The following is a 21,540-nucleotide window of genomic DNA, read 5'->3' as shown; positions in this document are numbered from 1 at the left end:
AGAGAATGTACCCCTCAGGTCATTAAAAGGATTAGATGAGATGATACATGTGAAGCATAGCAGCTGAATTTCATCACAGCCACATTGAAAAAGGAAAGGCTAACTCCACTAAAACACACATGCACGCACACACAGAGTAGAATTTCAGAAAAATACAATTTTGCAGGAGCTGAGATGATAAATCGGGATCACACGAGTTGCCCTGAAATGGGGGACGGAATGCTAGCCGTGCTAACAAGATTGTGTAAAGTAATGAAAGAAGTTTGCTGCAGTGCAGACTGATGGCTCCACACATAATGGCTCCAAAGGTCCAATCAAGCAGCTATCTAGGGCATTCTGAAGAGGATTAAGAGGTCCTTAAAAAAAAAAAAACTCCTCATTATTTTCATGACAGTTTTTTAATCTCTAAAAAATGTCTGGAGTTTTAACTGAATCCCAGTTGGAAACTGCCACAGCCACAAACGACACATGCAAGCAAGCTTTTACCAAGAGCACTCTCATTGCATGGACTTTGAAAACGAATGGCCCACCCTGGCTGAAAGGCCAAGCACAAATTAATATCGAAAAGGAAAAAATGCCACAGAAGTGACACCCACAAACTATGTGATCAGAAGCAACTGGAGATGAAGAAAACGAAATCCAACACCACATGAAGGATTAGGGAGCATGTGAAATCTGATACACATAAGATGCAAACATTAAAAATGACTCTAAAATAAGGATTATCCCACTGAGAAAGAAGAAAACAAAAGAATATGTTGTTGTTGTTTCTTAAATAGCCTCCAGAGATGGTAGGTCTTGGAGAAAAAGGAATATTAAAAAGCATTCAATAAAGGATTAAGGGGAGATATACTACGTTCTTGGCTAGGAAGAATGAACATTGTGAAAATGACTATACTACCCAAAGCAATCTACAGAAACAATGCAATCCCTATCAAACTACCAATGGCATTTTTCACAGAACTAGAACAAAAAATTTCACAATTTTTATGGAGACACAAAAGACCCTGAATAGCCAAAGCAATCTTGAGAAAGAAAAATGGAGCTGGAGGAATCAGGCTCCCGGACTTCAGACTATACTACAAAGCTACAGTAATCAAGACAGTAAGGTACTGGCACAAAAACAGAAATACAGATCAATGGAACAGGATAGAAAGCCCAGAGATAAACCCACGCATATATGGTCACCTTATCTTTGATAAAGGAGGCAAGAATATACAGTGGAGAAAAGACAGCCTCTTCAATAAGTGGTGCTGGGAAAACTGGACAACTACATGTAAAAGAATGAAATTAGAACACTCCCTAACACCATACACAAAAATAAACTTAAAATGGATTAAAGACCTAAATATAAGGCCAGACACTATAAAACTCTTAGAGGGAAACATAGGCAGAACACTCTATGACATACATCACAGCAAGATCTTTTTTTACCCACCTCCTAGAGAAATGGAAATAAAAACAAAAATAAACAAATGGGACCTAATGAAACTTAAAAGCTTTTGCACAGCAAAGGAAACCATAAACAAGATGAAAAGACAACCCTCAGAATGGGAGAAAATATTTGCAAATGAAGCAACTGACAAAGGATTAATCTCCAAAATTTACAAGCAGGTCATGCAGCTCAATATCAAAAAAACAAACAACTCAAACCAAAAATGGTCAGAAGACCTAAACAGACATTTCTCCAAAGAAGATATACAGATTGCCAACAAACACATGAAAGGATGCTCAACATCACTAATCATTAGAGATATGCAAATCAAAACTACAATAAGGTATCACCTCACACCAGTCAGAATAGCCATCATCAAAAAATCTACAAACAGTAAATGCTGGATAGGGTGTGGAGAAAAGGGAACCCTCTTGCACTGTTGGCGGGAATGTAAATCGATACAGCCACTATGGAGAACAGTATGGAGGTTCCTTAAAAAACTAAAAATAGAACTACCATATGACCCAGCAATCCCACTACTGGGCATATACCCTGAGAAAACCATAATTCAAAAAGAGTCATGTACCAAAATGTTCACTGCAGCTGTATTTACAATAGCCAGGACATGGAAGCAACCTAAGTGTCCATCGCCAGATGAATGGATAAAGAAGATGTGGCACATATATACAATGGAATATTACTCAGCCATAACAAGAAATGAAATTGAGTTATTTGTAGTTACTGAGTTATCTGTAGTATTTTTCAAATGTAAAATAGAAAGCTAGTGGGAAGCAGCCGCATAGCACAGGGAGATCAGCTTGGTGTTTTGTGACCACCTAGAGGGGTGGGATAGGGAGGGTGAGAGGGAGACGCAAGAGGGAGGAGACATGGGGATATAAGTATACATATAGCTGATTCACTTTGTTATACAGCAGAAACTAACACACCATTGTAAAGCAATTATACTCCAATAAAGATGTTAAAAAAATAAAAATAAAGTAAAACCCTGATTTTCGAAGAGAAGCCCAATTAGAATAAAAATTCAATTTTATTACTGTAATAAAATCTGACACCCCCCCAAAAAAAAGGAATAAGGGGAGTAGGAGGAGGAAGAAGTTAGGAAAACAGATCAAACTGTTATAACCCTGAGTCACAGCAGATGAGGTGATCTTGGAGATTATATGACAATATAGCTGAAATAATCAGCAGTGGTCAGATTCAATATAAATCTGAAAAGTAATCAATACTCTTATCATTTCACTTGAAATTGCACAACTGTTGGTACAAGAGCCAGAGTGACATGTGCCTGAAACTTGGAAGAGAGGGAAATGAAATGCCCTAATATGAAAAAAAATCCTTTCCAAAGGCAGACTGACAGACATTAACAATACACAAAAGAAAGAACGTGCTGACCGGAATAGAGATGTTCTCCATATAATGTGAAAAAAACACACTCAGAAGAGCACAGGGAGAAACAGGATGAGGGTGCTGGGCCAGGGCCCTTTTAATGTTACAGCTGCAATTGGTAACATCAACCTTGTCATCCCATGTGGGAAGGTGGACACAGCGGGCTGTCTTAGCTGGAAGCCCTTTAAATATTCAGGCACATAGCTCACCAGCACCATCAGACTGTAACTGGCCAACCCATGCAGACTGGTATAAAGGGAAAGAATACACGACGAAAGTCAGAATGTATCTTCCAAGTGGACTGAGGCTGGATTTATCTTTTAAATGACTAAACTGCCGTTATGATGTAATACAACAGTCTCGGGAGTTTGGATAATGTGAAGTCATTCCTGTGAGACGGACTTTCATTGTGGAGCTGAACATATATTTTGGAGCCTATTACATCTGAAAATAAGATCCCGGGCTGTAGTAAATTCACCAAAATAATAAAAACCACCTAATTGCAGCAGGTGGTGGGTAGCCAATCACTCTTCCTTAAGTGATAACCTCTTGCAGCCCTGCATACCCTCCTTCTTTAAACTTGACAGGTGCAGGGTCAGAATTAAAGCACATGCACACACACATACACAACACAAGCACCACAGTTAGACGATAACTGGGGAGGAACCCAGGGGTTAAGAACAATCTTTTGTTATTTTCTGAGTTTAAGAAGTCCAGGCAGACAAGCATTCAGAAGCAATTATTTCCTACTTGAACTGCTGCAACCACAGCCAAACAGAAAAATTAATGGGCATTACTGGATAATGTACAGTATTTATCCAAATTAATTAGATACCATGAATTTGAAAACAGACTTCCTGTCAGGATCACAGAACACAAATAAATCACACCACACACATTCACACAAGTAACATAAGAACTTGAGAAATATTACATAAAAAGACAGCAAAAATTTTAATATAAATGTCATACCTAATTTGTGAAAAAGCATTTGCTAAAAGCTGCATGCAAAGCTTAGGGAGGTGACAAAGCAATGGCTACATGAAAAACACACAAAGACTTTGAAGGTGCTGCAAAGCAGGTCATGACTAGTAATATTCACAGGTACAGTTATATCACATTTGGCTTCCAAGAGGTAAAGAGGTTGAGTTATTGACAACACCAGTTGTAGTCTTCTTTTCTGGCCTCTGATTAAATTTTGACCCTTTTCCTTTTGAAAACATGTTGGTGCTCACTTTCTTCACATCCTGGATTTAACTGTCAATAAATTCTCATTCACAAATCACTCCTAGAGCTTTTCAACAACCCTTCAGATACCTTCTTAAAACAATTATAATGATGGATGAAATGATATGATGGTTGGGAGTAATGAGGGTGGCAAGGGAGGGGGAGGATACAATGAAACAAGACCAGCCATGAGTTGATAATTGTTGGAGCTGGGAAATGGGCACATTTGGGTTGACTGTGCTATGTCTGAAATGTTCCATAATGAAAACTTTTAAAAATGAAACCTCCATGATTGTTATCTCATGTACCTTGTGACAATATTGTTTTGCTGAAGAGCACATAAATTAGGCTAAAGTCAGAAGACATTATGCTCCCTCATTGGCTCATTTATAATTGAAACTTAATCCACAATCCTAAATAGCATTTTGAGGTAATTTACCTAGACATGTATAATGACGTAGGCCTTTTTCTAAATACTCTCACTTATATTATTATGTCAGAAAATAACAACCATCGTGGCAAATATAGTTATTCTTATTTCAATTGAAGTTTAGTTATAAGCTTCTTGGCAATTGAGGTATAAAGAGAAATACAGTGAGTAATAAAATTCATATTCCGATAAAGGAAAATATGAAATTGATTTTTTCCTGATATTAAATTTAAACATTCAAATGAACCTTTTTATTATAACACAAAGGGCTCTCTATAACACAATGGACAGTGTCTTTAACATGGCTTCACAGATGAAGGGTTCCTCATATTCCTTGAGTCGATTCTTCCTATACACTAAGGGCTTTTACACTCGGTTCAGTGAGAGAAGGCAACTCTGCTGGGGTCTAGGGTACGGTAGTCCAGATATGTAGGTCTTTGAAATTGACTACCAAGTTAGAATCAGGGATATACAATCTACAGAAGTAAATGGAAAGTATGTCCATATTTTTTGAAAAGACTTCTCTTAGCAGGACTTATGGCAGTGGCCTAATTTAAGTCAGATTAGAATTACACTTTCTGGTGAGAATCCACACTGTGAATTACAGAAAGGTTCAGATGCTTTGGATTTGGGCATGCAGGTTTTGAGATGAACTTCCAGTTTTATATATATACACACACATATACATTAACATAATATTAAAGCTTTCTCACCCTGATAACTAAAATGAAAAGCATTATGGACTAGGGGTCAGGAGGTATAAGTCCCAGTTGTATTTTTACTAGTTTCTGTAGCTTTGGGCAAGCAACAAACTTTCTGAGTCTTGTTTCTTCACCTAAAAACTAGGTTATTCAATTAAACGTTTCCGTTACTTGAGGCACTAATGTGAAATGTTTCTTGGATTCCTCTCATCTTTATGGATGTGAATAAATTTCAAGGTGTCATTTAGTCAGTAAAGTTTATCTCACCTGGATTATATCCAAATTGCTGTTGCTGGTTTCAACTTCAATCAGAGCCTTACATTCCTGCACAGGGTTTTGTCTCTGTTTCCTCTTCATTTCCCAGGAAGAGGCCTATAGCAAGGTATTAACAAAACACATACAAGGATTAGTAGCAATCAATGGTACACATTAAACCACCTTCGCTCTTTCCTTCTTCAGCCTCTAGTAACTGCTGACTTCTGTAGGATAAACAGAGGAAACTCATTTTCTGATCTTTGCCTTCAAGAAGTATGACTTAGATATGCACATGTGAAGGCTAAATAATAGAAAACAACAACAGTATAATATTATAATGCAAGTTAAGTATGAAATGTGTGGTGTAGATTATGGTGCTCAACGGTGAATCAAAGGGCTTGTAGTATTTTGCAAAGAATCTGCATGAATTACTGTCTATATACTGAATATATAATGTCTCATATGGATATATACATTGTTCTTAAAATTTATGTAGATGTCGCTGGGGGAAATAAGATATATATTCATTTCAAAATATTTATGATGGTTTTCTTTTATTATTTTTTTAAATAAATTTATTTATTTTATTTATTTATTTTTGACTGCGTTGGGTCTTCGTTGCTGTGCGCAGGCTTTCTCTAGTTGCGGTGAGCAGGAGCTACTCTTCATTGCAGTGTGTGGGCTTCTCATTGCAGTGGCTTCTCTTGTTGCAGAGCACAGGCTCTAGGCACATGGGCTTCAGTAGTTGTGGCACACAGGCTCAGTAGTTGTGGCTCACAGGCTCTAGAGCTCAGGCTCATTAGTTGTGCGCATGGGCTTCGTTGCTCCACGGCATGTGGGATCTTCCTGGACCAGGGCTTGAACCCGTGTCCCCTGCATTGGCAGGCAGATTCTTAACAACTGTGCCACCAGGGAAGTCCCTATTATATTGTGCTTAATAAGTAGATACTGAATATGCCTAGTATCATGTGAGATGTCTCCAGTCATTTAAAAAAATTTTTTTTGACAGTTTCAACGTATATTTTATAAAATATCGGCTATATTCCCAGTATTGTACAATATATCCTTGTAGCTTATTTTTATACATAGTGGTTTGTACCTCTTAATTCCCTACACCTATATTGCCCCCCTTTCCCTTTCCCCACTGATAACCACTAGCTTGTTCTCTATATCTGTGAGTCTGCTTCTTTTTTGTTATATTCACTAGTTTGTTGTATTGTTTGATTCCACATATAAGTGATATCATACAGTATTTGTCTTTCTCTGTCTGCCTTATTTCACTTAGCATAATGCCCTCAAAGTCCATCCATGTTGCTGCAAATGGCAAAATTTCATTCTTTTTTATGGCGGAGTAGCATTCCATTGTATATATATATATGAACCACTTCCTCTTTAGCCATTCATCTGTTGATGGACACTTAGGTTGCTTCCATATCTTGGCAATTGTAAATAACGCTGCTATGAACATTGGAGTGCTTGTATCTTTTCAAACTAGTGTTTTTGTTTTTTTCGAATATATATCCAGGAGTAGAACTGCTGGGTCATGGGGTAGTTCTATTTTTAGTTTTTTGAGAAACCTCCATACTGTTTTCCACAGTGAATGCACCAATTTACATTCCCACCAACAGTGTACAAGCGTTCCCTTTTCTCACCAACATTTGTTATTTGTGGTTTTTTTGATGACAGCCATTCTGACAGGTGTAAGGTGATATCTCATTATGGTTTTGATTTGCATTTCCCTAATGATTAGTGATATTGAGCATCTTTTCATGTACCTGTTGGCTTTCTGTATGTCTACTGTGGAGAAATATATACAGTAGTTAGATCTTCTGCCCATTTTGTGACCGGGTTGTTTGTTTTTTTTGATATTGAGCTGTATAAGCTGTTTTTATATTTTGGAGATTAATCCCTTGTTGGTTGCATCATTTGCAAATATTTTCTCCCATTCTGTAGGTTGTCCTTTCATTTTGTTTACTGTTTCCTTTGCTGTGCAAAAGCTTTTAAGTTTAATTAGGTTCCATTTATTTATTTTTGCTTTTGTTTCCATTACTATAGGGGACAGATCCAAAAAAATATTGCTGTGATTTATGTCAAAGAGTGTTCTGCCTATGTTTTCCTCTAGGATTTTTATAGTATCCGGTCTTACATTTAGGTCTTTAATCATTTTGAGTTTATTTTATTATCAATTACAAGGAAAAAACTGCAAAAAACAGAAACACGCGGAGGCTAAACAATATGCTACTAAACGGCTAGTGGATCACTGAAGAAATCCAAGAGGAAATCAAAAAATACCTAGAGATAAATGAAAACAAAAACACAATGATCCAAAACCTATGGGACACAGAAAAAGCAGCTCTAGGAGGGAAGTTTATAGCAATACAAGCTTACCTTGGGAAACAAGAGAAATCTCAAATAACCTGACTTTCCACCTAAGGGAACTAGAGAAAGAACAAATCAACCCAAGTTTAATAGAAGAAAAGAAATCATAAAGATCAGAGCAGAAATAAATGAAATAGAGACTAAAAAAAAAAAAATAGAGAAGATAAATGAAACTAAAAGCTGGTTCTTTGAAAATATAAACAAAATTGATAAACCTTTAGCCAGACTCATCAAGAAGAAAAGGGAGAGGGCCCAAACCAAAAAAATCCGAAATGAAAAAGGAGAAATTAAATGGACACCACAGAAATACAAAGGATTTTAAGAGACTACTACGAACAACTATATACCATTAAAATGAACAACCTAGAAAAAATGGACGAGTTCTTAGAAAGGTACAATCTCCCAAGACTGAACCAGGAAGAAATAGAAAATATGAACAGACCAATTACCAGTACTGAAATTGAATCAGTAATTTAAAAAAATCCCAGCAAACAAAAGTCCAGGAACAGATGGCTGCACAGGTGAATTCTATCGAACATTTAAAGAAGAGTTAACACCTATCTTTCGAAACTCTTCCAAAAAATTACAGAGGAAGGAACACTTCCAAACTCATTCTATGAGGTCAGCATCACCCTGACACCAAAACCAAACATGTCACAAAACAAGAAAATTACAGTTCCATATCGCTGATGAACATAGATGCAAAAATCCTCAACAAAATACTAGCAAACTGAATCCAACAATAAATTAAAGGGATCATACACCATGATCAACTGGGGTTTATCCCAGGGATGCAAGAATTTTCAATATCTGCAAATCAATCAATGTGATACACCCCACATTAACAAATTGAAAACTAAAAACCATATGATCATCTCAATAGACGCAGGAAAAGCTTTGGATAAAATTCAACATCCATTTATGATAAAAAAACTCTCCCGAAAGTGGACATAGAGGGAACATACGTCAACATAATAAAGGCCATAGATGACAGACCCACAGGTAACATCCTACTCAATGGTGAAAACCTGAAAGCATTTCCTCTTAGATCAGGAACAAGACAAGGGTGCCCACTCTCACCATTTTTATTCAACATAGTTTTGGAAGTCCTAGCCACAGCAATCAGAGAAGAAAAAGAAATAAAAGGAATCCAAATTGGAAAGGAAGAAGTAAAACTCACTGTTTGCAGATGGCATGATACTATATATAGAAAATCCTAAAGACACCACCAGAAAACGACTAGAGCTCATCAATAAATTTGGTAAAGTTGCAGGATACAAAATTAATATACAGTAATCTGCTGCATTTCTATACACTAACAATGAAATATCAAAAAGAGAAATTAAGGAAACAATCCAACTTACTGTCACATCAAAAAGAATAAAATACCTAGGAATAAACATACCTAAGGAGGCAAAAGGCCTGTACTCTGGAAACTATTAGACACTGATGAAAGAAATTGAAGATGCCGCAAACAAATGGAAATCTATATCATGTTCATGGATTGGAAGAATCAATACTGTTAAAATGACCATACTACCCAAGGCAATCTACAGATTCAATGCATTCCCTATCAAATTACCAATGGCATTTTCACAGAACTGGAACAAAAAATGTTTTAATTTGTATGGAAACACAAAAGACCCCAAATAGCCAAAACAATCTTGAGAAAGAACAAAGAGGCTAGAGGAATCATGCTCCCTGACTCCAGACTGTACTACAAAGCTACAGTAATCAAAACAGTATGGTACTGGCACAAAAACAGACACATAGATCAATGCAACAGGATAGAAAGCCCAGAAATAAACCCACGCATTTATGGTCAATTACCGACAAAGGAAGCAAGAATATACAATAGAGAAAAGACAGTCTCTTCAATGAGTGGTGCTGGGAAAACTGGACAGCTACATGTAAAGGAATTAAATTAGAACACTCTCTAAAAACATATACAAAAATAAACTCAAATGGATTAAAGACCTAAATGCAGTCACTTTTTGATACTGAAAAGTGTTTCTTCATACTTGAAAAGGTGAGAAACCACTGGAATGAAAAATTTATGATACAGGGAAAGGTCTCCTTTGATTGGAATGGCTAGAGGTAGACTCAACTTCTTGAGGGCAAAAACTGTCTTATTTATCTCTGAGTCCACAGCACCCAGCCCAGAGTAAATGCTTAATAAATGTTTGTTGAGTGAAATGAATTAATCAAGGAAACTGAGGGAAAATTCAAAGGAATTAAAAGTTGCAGATGTAGGAAACAAATATATTATTTTTATTGGGAGCCCCATATTCAGGAAATGGTGGTGGGGGGGGGAGGTTAGGATAAAAAAAGTGGAATCTTCTGAGAAATTCAAGTATGTGATAAAACAATTCTCTAGGAAGACCAATTAATTACCTGTATTAAGAGAGCTGAATTGTGGTATATATAAGGTAAAACACTGGCTAATTCCAGAGCCATTTTTATCAAGCTTTTGGAACACATGATAAGATTTAGTTGGAGTGTTTAGCCTGTCTTCCTAATTCCATCTACTTAGGCTAATATCAAAATTAATCACACTTCCTGTACTTCCTCTGTCTGGAAGTGGTAATGCCTATTGTTGTGTTAACTGGATAGGAGATTAGAATGTACTGCAAATAGTCCTCAGGTAATCAAAAGCCTTTTGAATTGCAGTTTAAACCTGACTAAATTCATTTTTCAAGTGCTTATCAAAAATTTCACAGTCTCCTGATCTATCCACCTCACTTCCAGATTTTCTTAGTATAGATTATCTTCTGAGGTAAACTTATCTTCCCAAGAGTTGACATACAACATGTCTTCATTTCTTTACTTTCCACTTGCTAATCAATCCATTCTAATCTGGTTTCTATTCTCTCTAGTCCAGCAACAATAACATTCTTCCTGTGATCATCCCTATTACCACTAAGTCATTAAGTCAATGGACTTTTTAGGCCTTTGCCTGGTTGAGTTAGCCTCTCAACAGAATTCAGCTTCTCTGACCATCTACACCCAATATCTCACCAAACAGGTCAGTGCTCCCTCCTCAAGGCAAACACACAAGGAACAAAGTATCCACTCCTCTTCACTCCACGTGATCAACCTCACCCACACCGTTATTTCCCCACAGGGCCATTGCAATAGCCTTTTAACTGCTCTGCCCACATTCACTCTGCTCTCTACTAATCCATCTTTCATACTCAACCAAAGCAATCTTTTCTAAAGGAAAATATGATCACACCACTTCCCTGCTTAAAACCCTTCAGTGGTTTCCCATTGCTTTCAGGATAAATACAAAACCACTTATCAAAGCCTATAGGCCTGCATGATTCTGATCACTCCCCGCCCATCTCACACCACAGCCCCCTTTTCCCTCTCTGCCCCACTATAGCTTAGTTGTCTTCTTAAGTTACTTTGTATTCCATGTTCCCTCATTAGCAAATGATGTTTGCATTGATTGGAAATGCTCTTCCTCTCCTCTTACCCACTTAGCTGGAATTCAATCCTAAAAGTTATATGTCATCGCTTTTTCAAGGAAGACTTCTCTGTCCTCCCAGAGTCAAATCTCCTATTACAAGGACTCATGCTACTATGTCATAAAAATTACCACAGTAGCAGTTCACATTTGTCTGTATAATCATTGGATTGTCTGTCTCCATTACTAGACTCTAAGTTCAGTGGGGGCTTGGGACCATATGTGATTTTGCTCATAGTTGAATCCCCTGTAGCTGGCTGGCATACTGAATGGCACATAATAGATGATTTTATATATATACATATATATATTCACATATACATATGTGAATCTCCATATTTAAAGTCTAAAATGTGTTATTCTAACACCTGGGCTCACTTCAACTTTGCAGTCACTTGTACGTTGTTTTTGGAGCATGCAATCCACCCATAAAATAAGCCTACAAATCCCATTTCTTGAAATTCCACAGTTAATGAATGGAAATCAGGGGTTAAAGGAGATATAACTATAAAGTAATAGCAACTACTTTTTATACTATAAGCATGAAGTGTTTTAGAAATAGCAAAAGTTGAGTATCTGCTGAACAGATGAATTTTTACATTCAACTATGATACATAATTCAAAGTAAAATTCTGAAGATTGTAGACAGATTCAGCTTAGCTTCTTCTATAGTCTCAAGAAAAGACTTAGGGCCAAAGTTTCAAAATTATAGGGAACTGGATTTCAAATATTTTAAGAGAATGAGCTACCCAAAAGTGAAATGAGAAAGGCTGCCTTAGGAGGTAATGAGTCTCCATCACTAAAGATTTTCAAGAATCCATACCATTTTCCAAAGATATTACAAAGATATCTCACAAATGTGTGAGATATTTCTGTAATGTAACTATTATTCAGAATAGTTCCTTCTGAAAGAACCATGCCTGAAATCTTGTCTCCCACAATGCTTAACACAGTATCTTACACAGGGCTCAGTGGATATTTGCTAATCAAATTAGTTTCTTGCTTTCAGAACCTATGGTAACTCATTTGAATATTTTCCATGTGCCCCATATTCACCCTTTAAGGGTGAATTTAATTTTTGGAAGCAGTAAAAAGACATTAGAAGTCAAATTTGATTAAGAAGGCAGATAAACTAGGCAATAAATTTTGGCTTATAAAAGATTTTTTAAAATGTAGTTAGATAATATCTGTAGTCATTTAATACTGAATCTGGCACAGGGTAAATGCCCACTCAGTTGTAAGTGTTGTTACTGCTATATACTGAATCTGAGGGCAGATTCTCAAAGAGGAATTAAATAAGCGTAACCTTGTAAGAATAAAAGTGTAATGATTCCTTTTAAAAGAAACAAACTCACTTAGACACGTGGAAATTCTAGGGTGGTACATTCATTAAAATCAAGCTCAGCACTTAGTTATATTATCAACCTCACATCTCATTTTTCCAGAACTCTGACTACAGGGAAAACTACTTATGTAAAATTTGGCTAAGCATTTTTGCTATAAAGCATTGAATGCAAAATCCTCAAGATTACAGGCTTATCCTATATGAATATTTCTCTCTTAAATACAGATTAAAATCTTTATCCCACAGAGGTGTCCTTTAGGAGTCCTTCAGTGCTGATATTAGCAACCTGACTTTTGCTCCAAAAGAGAGAATATAGGAAAAAAAAAAAAAAAATAGAAATTGGGACCTTGTCCAGGAAACTCAGATTACAATGTGTATGCTATAATTAGAGTGCTTTAAAAATGTGAAAATGAAGCAAAACCTTTACAGAATGCTATTTCTGGAAAAGTGAAATACTATACATTTTGTGAATAAGAAAAGGAAAAAAAAAACACCTGGGATCTCTCAGCTAGTTTGACATTTTCCAGCAGGGCGGCTGGATGTCTCCACTGTTGAGGTTTCACTTTCTTCTGCATAGGCTTCTTCGTAATTTTAGTCTCTGAAACATACTCTAAATCGGAATCCGCCTCTCCTGTGTTACTTTTCCAGCCTCTATGGTTGACCGAAAGCTCAAAGGATGAAAGAGACTCATGCTTCAAGTCATCACCGGAAGGCTTGATTCTCTGAATTTTCGTATTTCCCTTAAATAACAAAGAACATGCTTTTAATTTTTGGTAGCTGGCTTATTTATAATTAATTACCATTTCCCTTATAATCTTATGACATTAGATGATATTTATTTCTAATAAAAATTTTAAAAATCAGAAGCTTAGAATTTTGGGAAATGTATGTTGCAAATACGCTGGCAAATGTATACAGCTGTAATGGCTCATTCAGAATTTGATTTAGCAGAGCTGGGCTGAGTCAAGAAACATTCTGATTTTAAGGATGCAAAAGACCCCAAATTGAGAATACACTGTGCTTCCTGACTTCCTCCCCAGCAAAGACTTTCTTGCTTTTGGATCCCTGGTGCACGTAGGTCAGTAATCTATTCATCTAAAGTTTGGCTGGGGTTTATCAATCCCACCATTTGCCTGTTAAGAAATGTGAAGAAACAAAATTATAAAGAGTTTTCCATAATTTTTTGTGTGTGATTGGTATAACTCTAAAGGTTCGAAAAATTTTTAATTTTAGACAATAACAGACATTTGAGGAATATAATATGACGTTTAGCAGAAACCAGAAACAATGTAGGAATTACATACACAACATATTTCTAGGCAAATATGTATCCACAGACAAACACACACTCTCTCTGATTTTAAATGTATAATTTTATATAATACACAAATATATATTTTTCTATGAAATATATCTTGAAATATATTGGAAAGAATATATTGGAAAGATACAATTATAAATACATTAAAATATTTAAAATGGTCAATGTCTCCAGGCAGTAAAACAATGGGTGATTTAAATTTTCTTATTTATATTTTATTTTCTGAGTTTTTCCTAATAAACATGTATTAGTCTAATAAGAAAAAAATGATGACAGTGAAAAAATATGTAACAGTGCTTCACTTTCTGAACCTATTAAACCATGATGACATTTGGCCCTTGATAAGTCTTCTCCTTCATATGGGAAATGTTACAAATGGCTCAATCCCACTTTAATTACTCACCTTAGGTGCTGAAGTTTGGCAGGTGGTAGTGAACTCAGTGATCCTACTTGTTGGTATAAACTGAGGCTATTATGGAAAAAATCATTAGACAAATGTAAGTAAAAATAACTTTCAATTGACATATTAAAATGATTCAATATTCTTCATTTCTTAAAGAAGTGCCAAGATCACATACTCTCACCAGTCATTATTAAGGAGTCCCTTTCAGTTTAGTCATAGAGCAATGATGTCTGACTGGTAGCGACTGGACAGTACAAGACAATCCAATGAAGTATTATAGACCAAATGTCTTATAAGCAATACAAGGGGCCACCGTATTAAACACTGTCTCCACAGCCCTCATCTCCCCTCTCTGGAGACACTTTGTCTCCACTTGTAGGTCCCAGCATCTGGAATAAATCTTGACCTTCAGCAACAGCTCTGTATAGTTCAGAGCTCTGGGCTTGAGCTTCAAGGGACTTTTGAGGATAGACTGGTCTTAACTGTGTCCCTAATAACTGAGATGCTGCCTTACCCTCAGCAACCAACTCCTGCCTTGTACTCAGAGGCATAAGTAGAGAGAGAAAGTATTTGTTTTTCCTGAAAAAGAAGCACCTTCTAAGCTAATATTTTGATGTGATAATTGTTATACTAAAATGATGAGATGGTAATGAAATATTCAAAGAGAAGATAAAGAGTAATGTGGGCCCTGCACCCCAGACCCAGGGTCACTCCCCTTGGAATGAGACCCCGGTTAGGGGATCTGCTTGCACCTCCTTTTTGGTGCACCCACTTTCTTTCACTGTGTCACAGACGCCATCGTGGTATCCAGCTCAGTGTCCAGACTCTCTAGGACAGAAAATTTACCTTGCTCTTGTTAAGTACCCTAACATCCAAACTGGAGTCCTGACTCCAGTTTGGGTTGGATGTTAAGGGTTGGAGCTGCTGAAAATTTTTCCAATGTGAATGGCCTGCATAGATGTTGAAATAGGGCCTTTTCCTCTGTCCTGAGATCCAAATGCCCCTTGGTGGCATCTTATAAGTTGTGGGTACCTTTAAGGCAACCCTTCCAAACCAGAATTATTTCACCTGTGTACCTGTACCCACCCCCCAACCTGTACTTCCTCGTGCAGTCCCTCTTTTGACTAGTAACATCACCAAACACCCAGACATTCAAGCTAGGCTGTCCTGGGCTAATAATCACTCTCAGTCCACAGGTTTGCACTAGCCTCAAGTCACCTCCCTGTTTAAATGACTTTATCGTCTTTTGCTTGAACTATTTTCTATAACCTCCTCATTTTCTTGCTTCCAGTTCAGAGACTTCTCTAGACCTGTGTCACAACCCCTTTCTACACAATATTATTCACTTCATTAAAATAAGGAAGACAGGAGAGAAGAAGAGGGGGAAAGAGAAGGGGAGGTGGAATTCTCAAACTTGGGTGCATTTGCTTAGAATCACCTGTAAGACTTTAAAAAAAAACTATTGATGCCAAGTCCTTACACCCTGACATTCTAATTCAATTATGTGGGGATGGGGCCTGGCATCGGTAGTTTTTAAAGCTCTCTGAGTGATTCTCATATGCAGTCAGGACTGAGACCACTAGCTTAGAAGACAGAGTCTCATTTCTGTAGCACCTGCCACATGGTGTGGCACACAGACCACATTCAATTCAAGTTTATTAAATAAAGCCAAACAGCACCTAGCATGACATACAAACGGCTTTCAAACGGTTTCAACTAACTTTCTAAATTCTTCTTCTGAACCATTTTTCCCTCCATCTGACGCCCGTTGTTGTCCTCATACACTAAATGCTCAGTCACATTTACTATTCCTCAGGTTCACTTTCATGTCCCCATGCCTTTGTATCACCCATTTCCTTTGCCTGGAATGACCTTTCTGATATTCTCCAGTTGTCGAATTTCACTCATCCTTCAAGTCTCAGTTCAAGTATTACCCACTCCGAATTCCTCCTCCTATTCCGCAAGGGAAAATTAATTGCTTTATCTTCTATACTCCCTGACATTATTTTTTTAGATGTTTATATAGATATCTCTCACTATATATACAGATTCACATGGAAAAACATATATTTTTAAAAGTGTATTTTTAAGTCTCCTTATTACTCCATTCTCTATTTGTCCAGTTCATATTCCACTAACAAGTAACCACTGCTACTTATTTCTTGTTTATCTTTCCAGAGATCTGCTTATACATCACCTATAATACAAGCATATATAAATAAGGTTTCCCCACTTTTCTGAGGTGGGGAAAAATGGTAGTATATTATACACACAGTCTGCATCTTTCTTTTTTACTTAAGGATATATCCTACAGATCTTTCTCTATTAGTACTTAAAAAGCTTCTTCATTCCCTTTTTACAGCTGCATTGTATTCTTTCCCCACCTCCAGTTAGTTTTGAGATATAATTGTCACACATCATTAAGTTTAAGGTAATGGTTTGGCTTACATATATTGTGAAATGATTACCACAGTAAGTTTAGTTATCATCCATCATCTCATATAGATACAATAAAAAAAGAAAAAAGTTTTTCCTTGTAATGAGAACTCCTAGGATCTACTCTCTTAATAACTTTCATATATATCATACAGTGTTTGCTACAGTTAACTATGCCCAAAGGTTTCCTTGAGCTCCCTCCCTCTGACCCTTCCCTACACCTCTTCCTACCCCCATCCCATCCATGGGCAACCAGTGATCTGCTTTCTCTCAGCATAGATCACCTGCATTTTCTAGACTTTTATCTTAAGTGGAATCATAAATCTTTTTCGTCTGGTTTCTTTCACTAGGAAGAATTATTTTGAAATTAATCCATACTGCTTTGTGGATCAATAGTTCATTCCTTTTTATTGCTGAGTAGTATTCCACTGAATGGACATACCACAATTTGTCCTTTCACCTATTGATAGTCACTTGGGTGACTTCCGTGTTTGGCTATTACAAACAAAAGTACTATGAATCAAGACAGTATGGTACTGGCACAAAAACAGAAATATAGATCAATGGAACAGGATAGAAAGCCCAGAGATAAACCCATGCACATATGGTCACCTTATCTTTGATAAAGGAGGCAAGAATATACAGTGGAGAAAAGACGGCCTCTTCAATAAGTGGCGCTGGGAAAACTGGACAGCTACATGTAAAAGAATGAAATTAGAACACTCCCTAACACCATACACAAAAATAAACTCAAAATGGATTAAAGACCTAAATGTAAGGCCAGACACCATCAAACTCTTAGAGGAAAACATAGGCAGAACACTCTATGACATACATCACAGCAAGATCCTTTTTGACCCACCTCCTAGAGAAATGGAAATAAAAACAGAAATAAACAAATGGAACCTAATGAAACTTAAAAGCTTTTGCACAGCAAAGGAAACCATAAACAAGACCAAAAGACAACCCTCAGAATGGGAGAAAACATTTGCAAATGAAGCAGCTGACAAAGGATTAATCTCCAAAACATACAAGCAACTCATGCAGCTCAACATCAAAAAAACAAACAACCCAATCCAAAAATGGGCAGAAGACCTAAATAGACATTTCTCCAAAGAAGATATACAGATTGCCAACAAACATATGAAAGAATGCTCAACATCATTAATCATTAGAGAAATGCAAATCAAAACTACAATGAGATATCTTCTCACACCGGTCAGAATGGCCATCATCAAAAAATCTACAAACAATAAATGCTGGAGAGGGTGTGGAGAAAAGGGAACCCTCTTGCACTGTTGGTGGGAATGTAAATCGATACAGCCACTATGGAGAACAATAGGGAGGTTCCTTAAAAAATAAAAATAGAACTACCATATGACCCAGCAATCCCACTACTGGGCATATACCCTGAGAAAACCATAATTCAAAAAGAGTCATGTACCACAATGTTCATTGCAGCTCTATTTACAATAGCCAGGACATGGAAGCAACCTAAGTGTCCATCAACAGACGAATGGATAAAGAAGATGTGGCACATATATACAATGGAATATTACTCAGCCATAAAAAGGAATGAAACTGAGTTATTTGTAGTGAGGTGGATGGACCTAGAGTCTGTCATACAGAGTGAAGTAAGTCAGAAAGAGAAAAACAAATACCATATGCTAACACATATATATGGAATCTAAAAAAGAAAATGGTCAGAAGAACCTAGGGGCAAGACAGGAATAAAGATGCAGACCTACTAGAGAATGGACTTGAGGGTACGGGGAGGGGGAAGGGTAAGCTGGGACAAAGTGAGAGAGTGGCATGGACATATATACACTACCAAACATAAAATCGATAGCTAGTGGGAAGCAGCCGCATAGCACAGGGAGATCAGCTCGGTGGTTTGTGACCACCTAGAGGGGTGGGATAGGGAGGGTGGGAGGGAGGGAGATGCAAGAGGGAAGAGATATGGGGACATATGTATATGTATAACTGATTCACTTTGTTATAAAGCAGAAACTGACACACCATTGTAAAGCAATTATACTCTAATAAGATGTTAAAAAATAAAAAAAATTAAAAAAAACTAAAAAAAAAAACTACTATGAGCATACAAGTATAAGTTTTTGTGTAGACCTATGCTTACATTCATGTGTTTATTTGCTGTCTGTATATCTGCCTTAGTGAAATGTCTGTTCAAATGTTCTTCCCACTTTTTTAAAGCACAAGGAATTTACTACAGCGATTGGTAACAGAAGAGATGGAAGAGGCTAAGAAGACTACCAGGGCATGGAAGGTACCCTAGATGTTAGCAAAAGCAGGAAGCTCTTAGAGCCCTCAGGCTGGAGGGACAATAGGAAGAACTGATAGTACCAGTTCTATAGGTCAGAAGCCCAAGTACAGTGTGGCTCAGCTGGATCCTCTGTTTAGAGTCTCACAACTGCCTGTTTTTTAAATGTGTTGTGTGTCTTATTATTGAGTTTTTAAAGTTCTTTATACATTCTAGATATCAGTCCAGATCAGATAGAGTTTTGTAAATGTCTTCTCCCAGTCTGTGGCTTGATTTTTTGATTTCTTGTGTCATTTGAAGAGCAACGTTTTAAATCTTTGATGGAGTCAAATTTGTTAAATTTTCTTTTATAGCTCATGCTTTTTGTATCATATTTAAGAAATCTTTGCCAAACCCTAAGCCACTAAAATTTTTTCCTACGCATTCTTCTAGAAGGTTTATAGTTTTAGCTTTTACATTTGGCCTATGCTGCATTTCACATAATTTTTATTTGGTTTGAGGTAAGAGTCAAGGTTCATTATTTTGAGGTATATATGACTATCCAAGTGTTTTGGTATCATTTGTTGAAAAGATTATTTCTTTCTCCCAATGAAATGTATTGGTCCCTCTGTTGAAAAACAATTGACCACAAATGTATGAGTCTATTTCTGTACTCTTTATTATGTCCCATGGCTCTATTTGTCTCTTTTAACACTAATACCAAATTGTCTTGATTACCATAAGTTTATAATGCCTTGAAACTAGATGGTGTCAACCCCACCAACTTTGTTCTTTTTCAAAGTTATTTTAAATCCTCTGCACTCCATATGAATTTTATACATTTTACAATTTCTACAAAAAAAAAAACCACAAACAACTAGCTTGGATTTTGATTAACATTGGGTTAAATCTATGGACCTATTAGAGAGAATTGACATCTTAACAATATTGAGTCTTCAAACTCATGAACATAGGTTATCTATTTATTTGCTTTATTTAATTTTTTCATCAGTGTTTTGTACTTTTCAGTGCAGGTCTTACTCATCTTTTGTCAAATTTTTCCTGAAGTATTTCATGTATTTTAATGCTATTGGAAATGGTATTATATTTTAAAATTTCAGTTACAATTGTCTGCTGCTAGTAAGTCAATATAGTTGATTTTTATATACTGATTTTGAACCCTGCAACTTTGCTAAGCTCATTTTACCAATTCTAGTAACTTTTTAACAGATTCTGCTCAATTTTCTACATAGACTATCACATCTGAAAAGAACCAGTTTTACCTCTTCCTTTGCAGTCAGAATGCCTTTTATTTCTTTTCTGTCTTTCTTGTACTTCTAGAACCTCCTGTAAATGCTGAATTGGAGTGATGAGAGCATACCTCCTTGTCTAATTCCTGATCTTAGGGAAGAGATTTTAGTCTTTCACTAGTAAGTACAATTTTAGCTGTAAGGTTTTTGTAGATGTCCTTTACCACATTGAGGGAGTTTTCTTCTGTTCCTGATTTGCTAAGAGTTTTTTTTTTTTATCAGCAATGGATGCAGTTGCTCCTTTTTTGTCATTTATATCTTACTGGATTTTGTTTCCTTTTTGTTTATGATATCTTATTTATATGTTATATATTTATATGGCCCCATATTCATATTTTACTGGATTTTTTTCTTTTTTTGTAGATATTTAGCTACTGTACTAGTTTGTTTCTTAAATACATCATTATAAGAGTTAGGTTTTCCAGGACTAGCTCTTTGCCAGAATTTTCTATAGGAAGGGTAGGTAGAGGATAAGAGTCTAGGCAAGTTTTTTTTTTCTTTTTTTTCCACAAGCAAAACCTCTTTTCTTCTAATCTTTATCCAAAAAACACTGCTTCTGCAAATATGGCTTTTTGGAGTACTTTCATGTGCATTCCACATCTTCTACTTCTGTGAACCAAAGCAGGTCCAGTAAGGCTCCTGTTGCCTCCCAGCTATTGTAGATAAAGGCTATAGCTTTTCCATCTCCAGATGAACCCTTCTTCAGTAAGTGTATTTGTGTTGATTCTTTAGAGGTGCTACTGCTGGGCTCGTCTTTCCATTTCTCTTCCTTTCCTCCTGTGGAGCTCCCGCATTATCTTGACTGCTTTGGGCAGCACTGCAGTATGTTGGTATATGTTTCCTAGCTTGACTGAAATTGGAGTTGCATTTTTGTTTTCTGTTTTCTTGTTGCTCTTAGAAGACTCCCAGGAAAAAACAGGAAGATGCTACATCTATGTAGCCATATTTATAGCAGAAGCCTCCTATATCCCTTTCTACCTATATTTATCATGGTATGTATCACACTGTCTTATAGTTATGGTAACACGGGTATCTCTCTCAACAGACTGTAAACTCTCAAAGTCATTTTTTATCTGTAGTACCTATCACAATGTTTAGCACTTTATAGGTACTCAATAAAACGCTGGTGATTAACAGGATTAACAGATGCTCCCAGGGCCTG

The 21,540-nt window shown here is 36.6% G+C and overlaps 1 protein-coding gene across 1 annotated transcript in view; it reads right to left on the bottom strand.

Moving 5' to 3' along the window:
- MORC1 (MORC family CW-type zinc finger 1) overlaps positions 1-21,540 on the bottom strand; it is a 239,008-nt gene that overhangs the window by 40,848 nt on the left and 176,620 nt on the right. The window contains 4 exon segments of the mRNA XM_036849689.1: positions 5,468-5,572; positions 12,893-12,944; positions 13,141-13,388; positions 14,373-14,438. Coding sequence (XP_036705584.1) covers positions 5,468-5,572; positions 12,893-12,944; positions 13,141-13,388; positions 14,373-14,438 — 471 coding nt within the window.

This window comes from Balaenoptera musculus, chromosome 4 (assembly GCF_009873245.2).
Source record: "Balaenoptera musculus isolate JJ_BM4_2016_0621 chromosome 4, mBalMus1.pri.v3, whole genome shotgun sequence".
Taxonomy (NCBI): Eukaryota; Metazoa; Chordata; class Mammalia; order Artiodactyla; family Balaenopteridae; genus Balaenoptera; species Balaenoptera musculus.
This window is presented reverse-complemented; position numbering and strand designations above follow the sequence as displayed.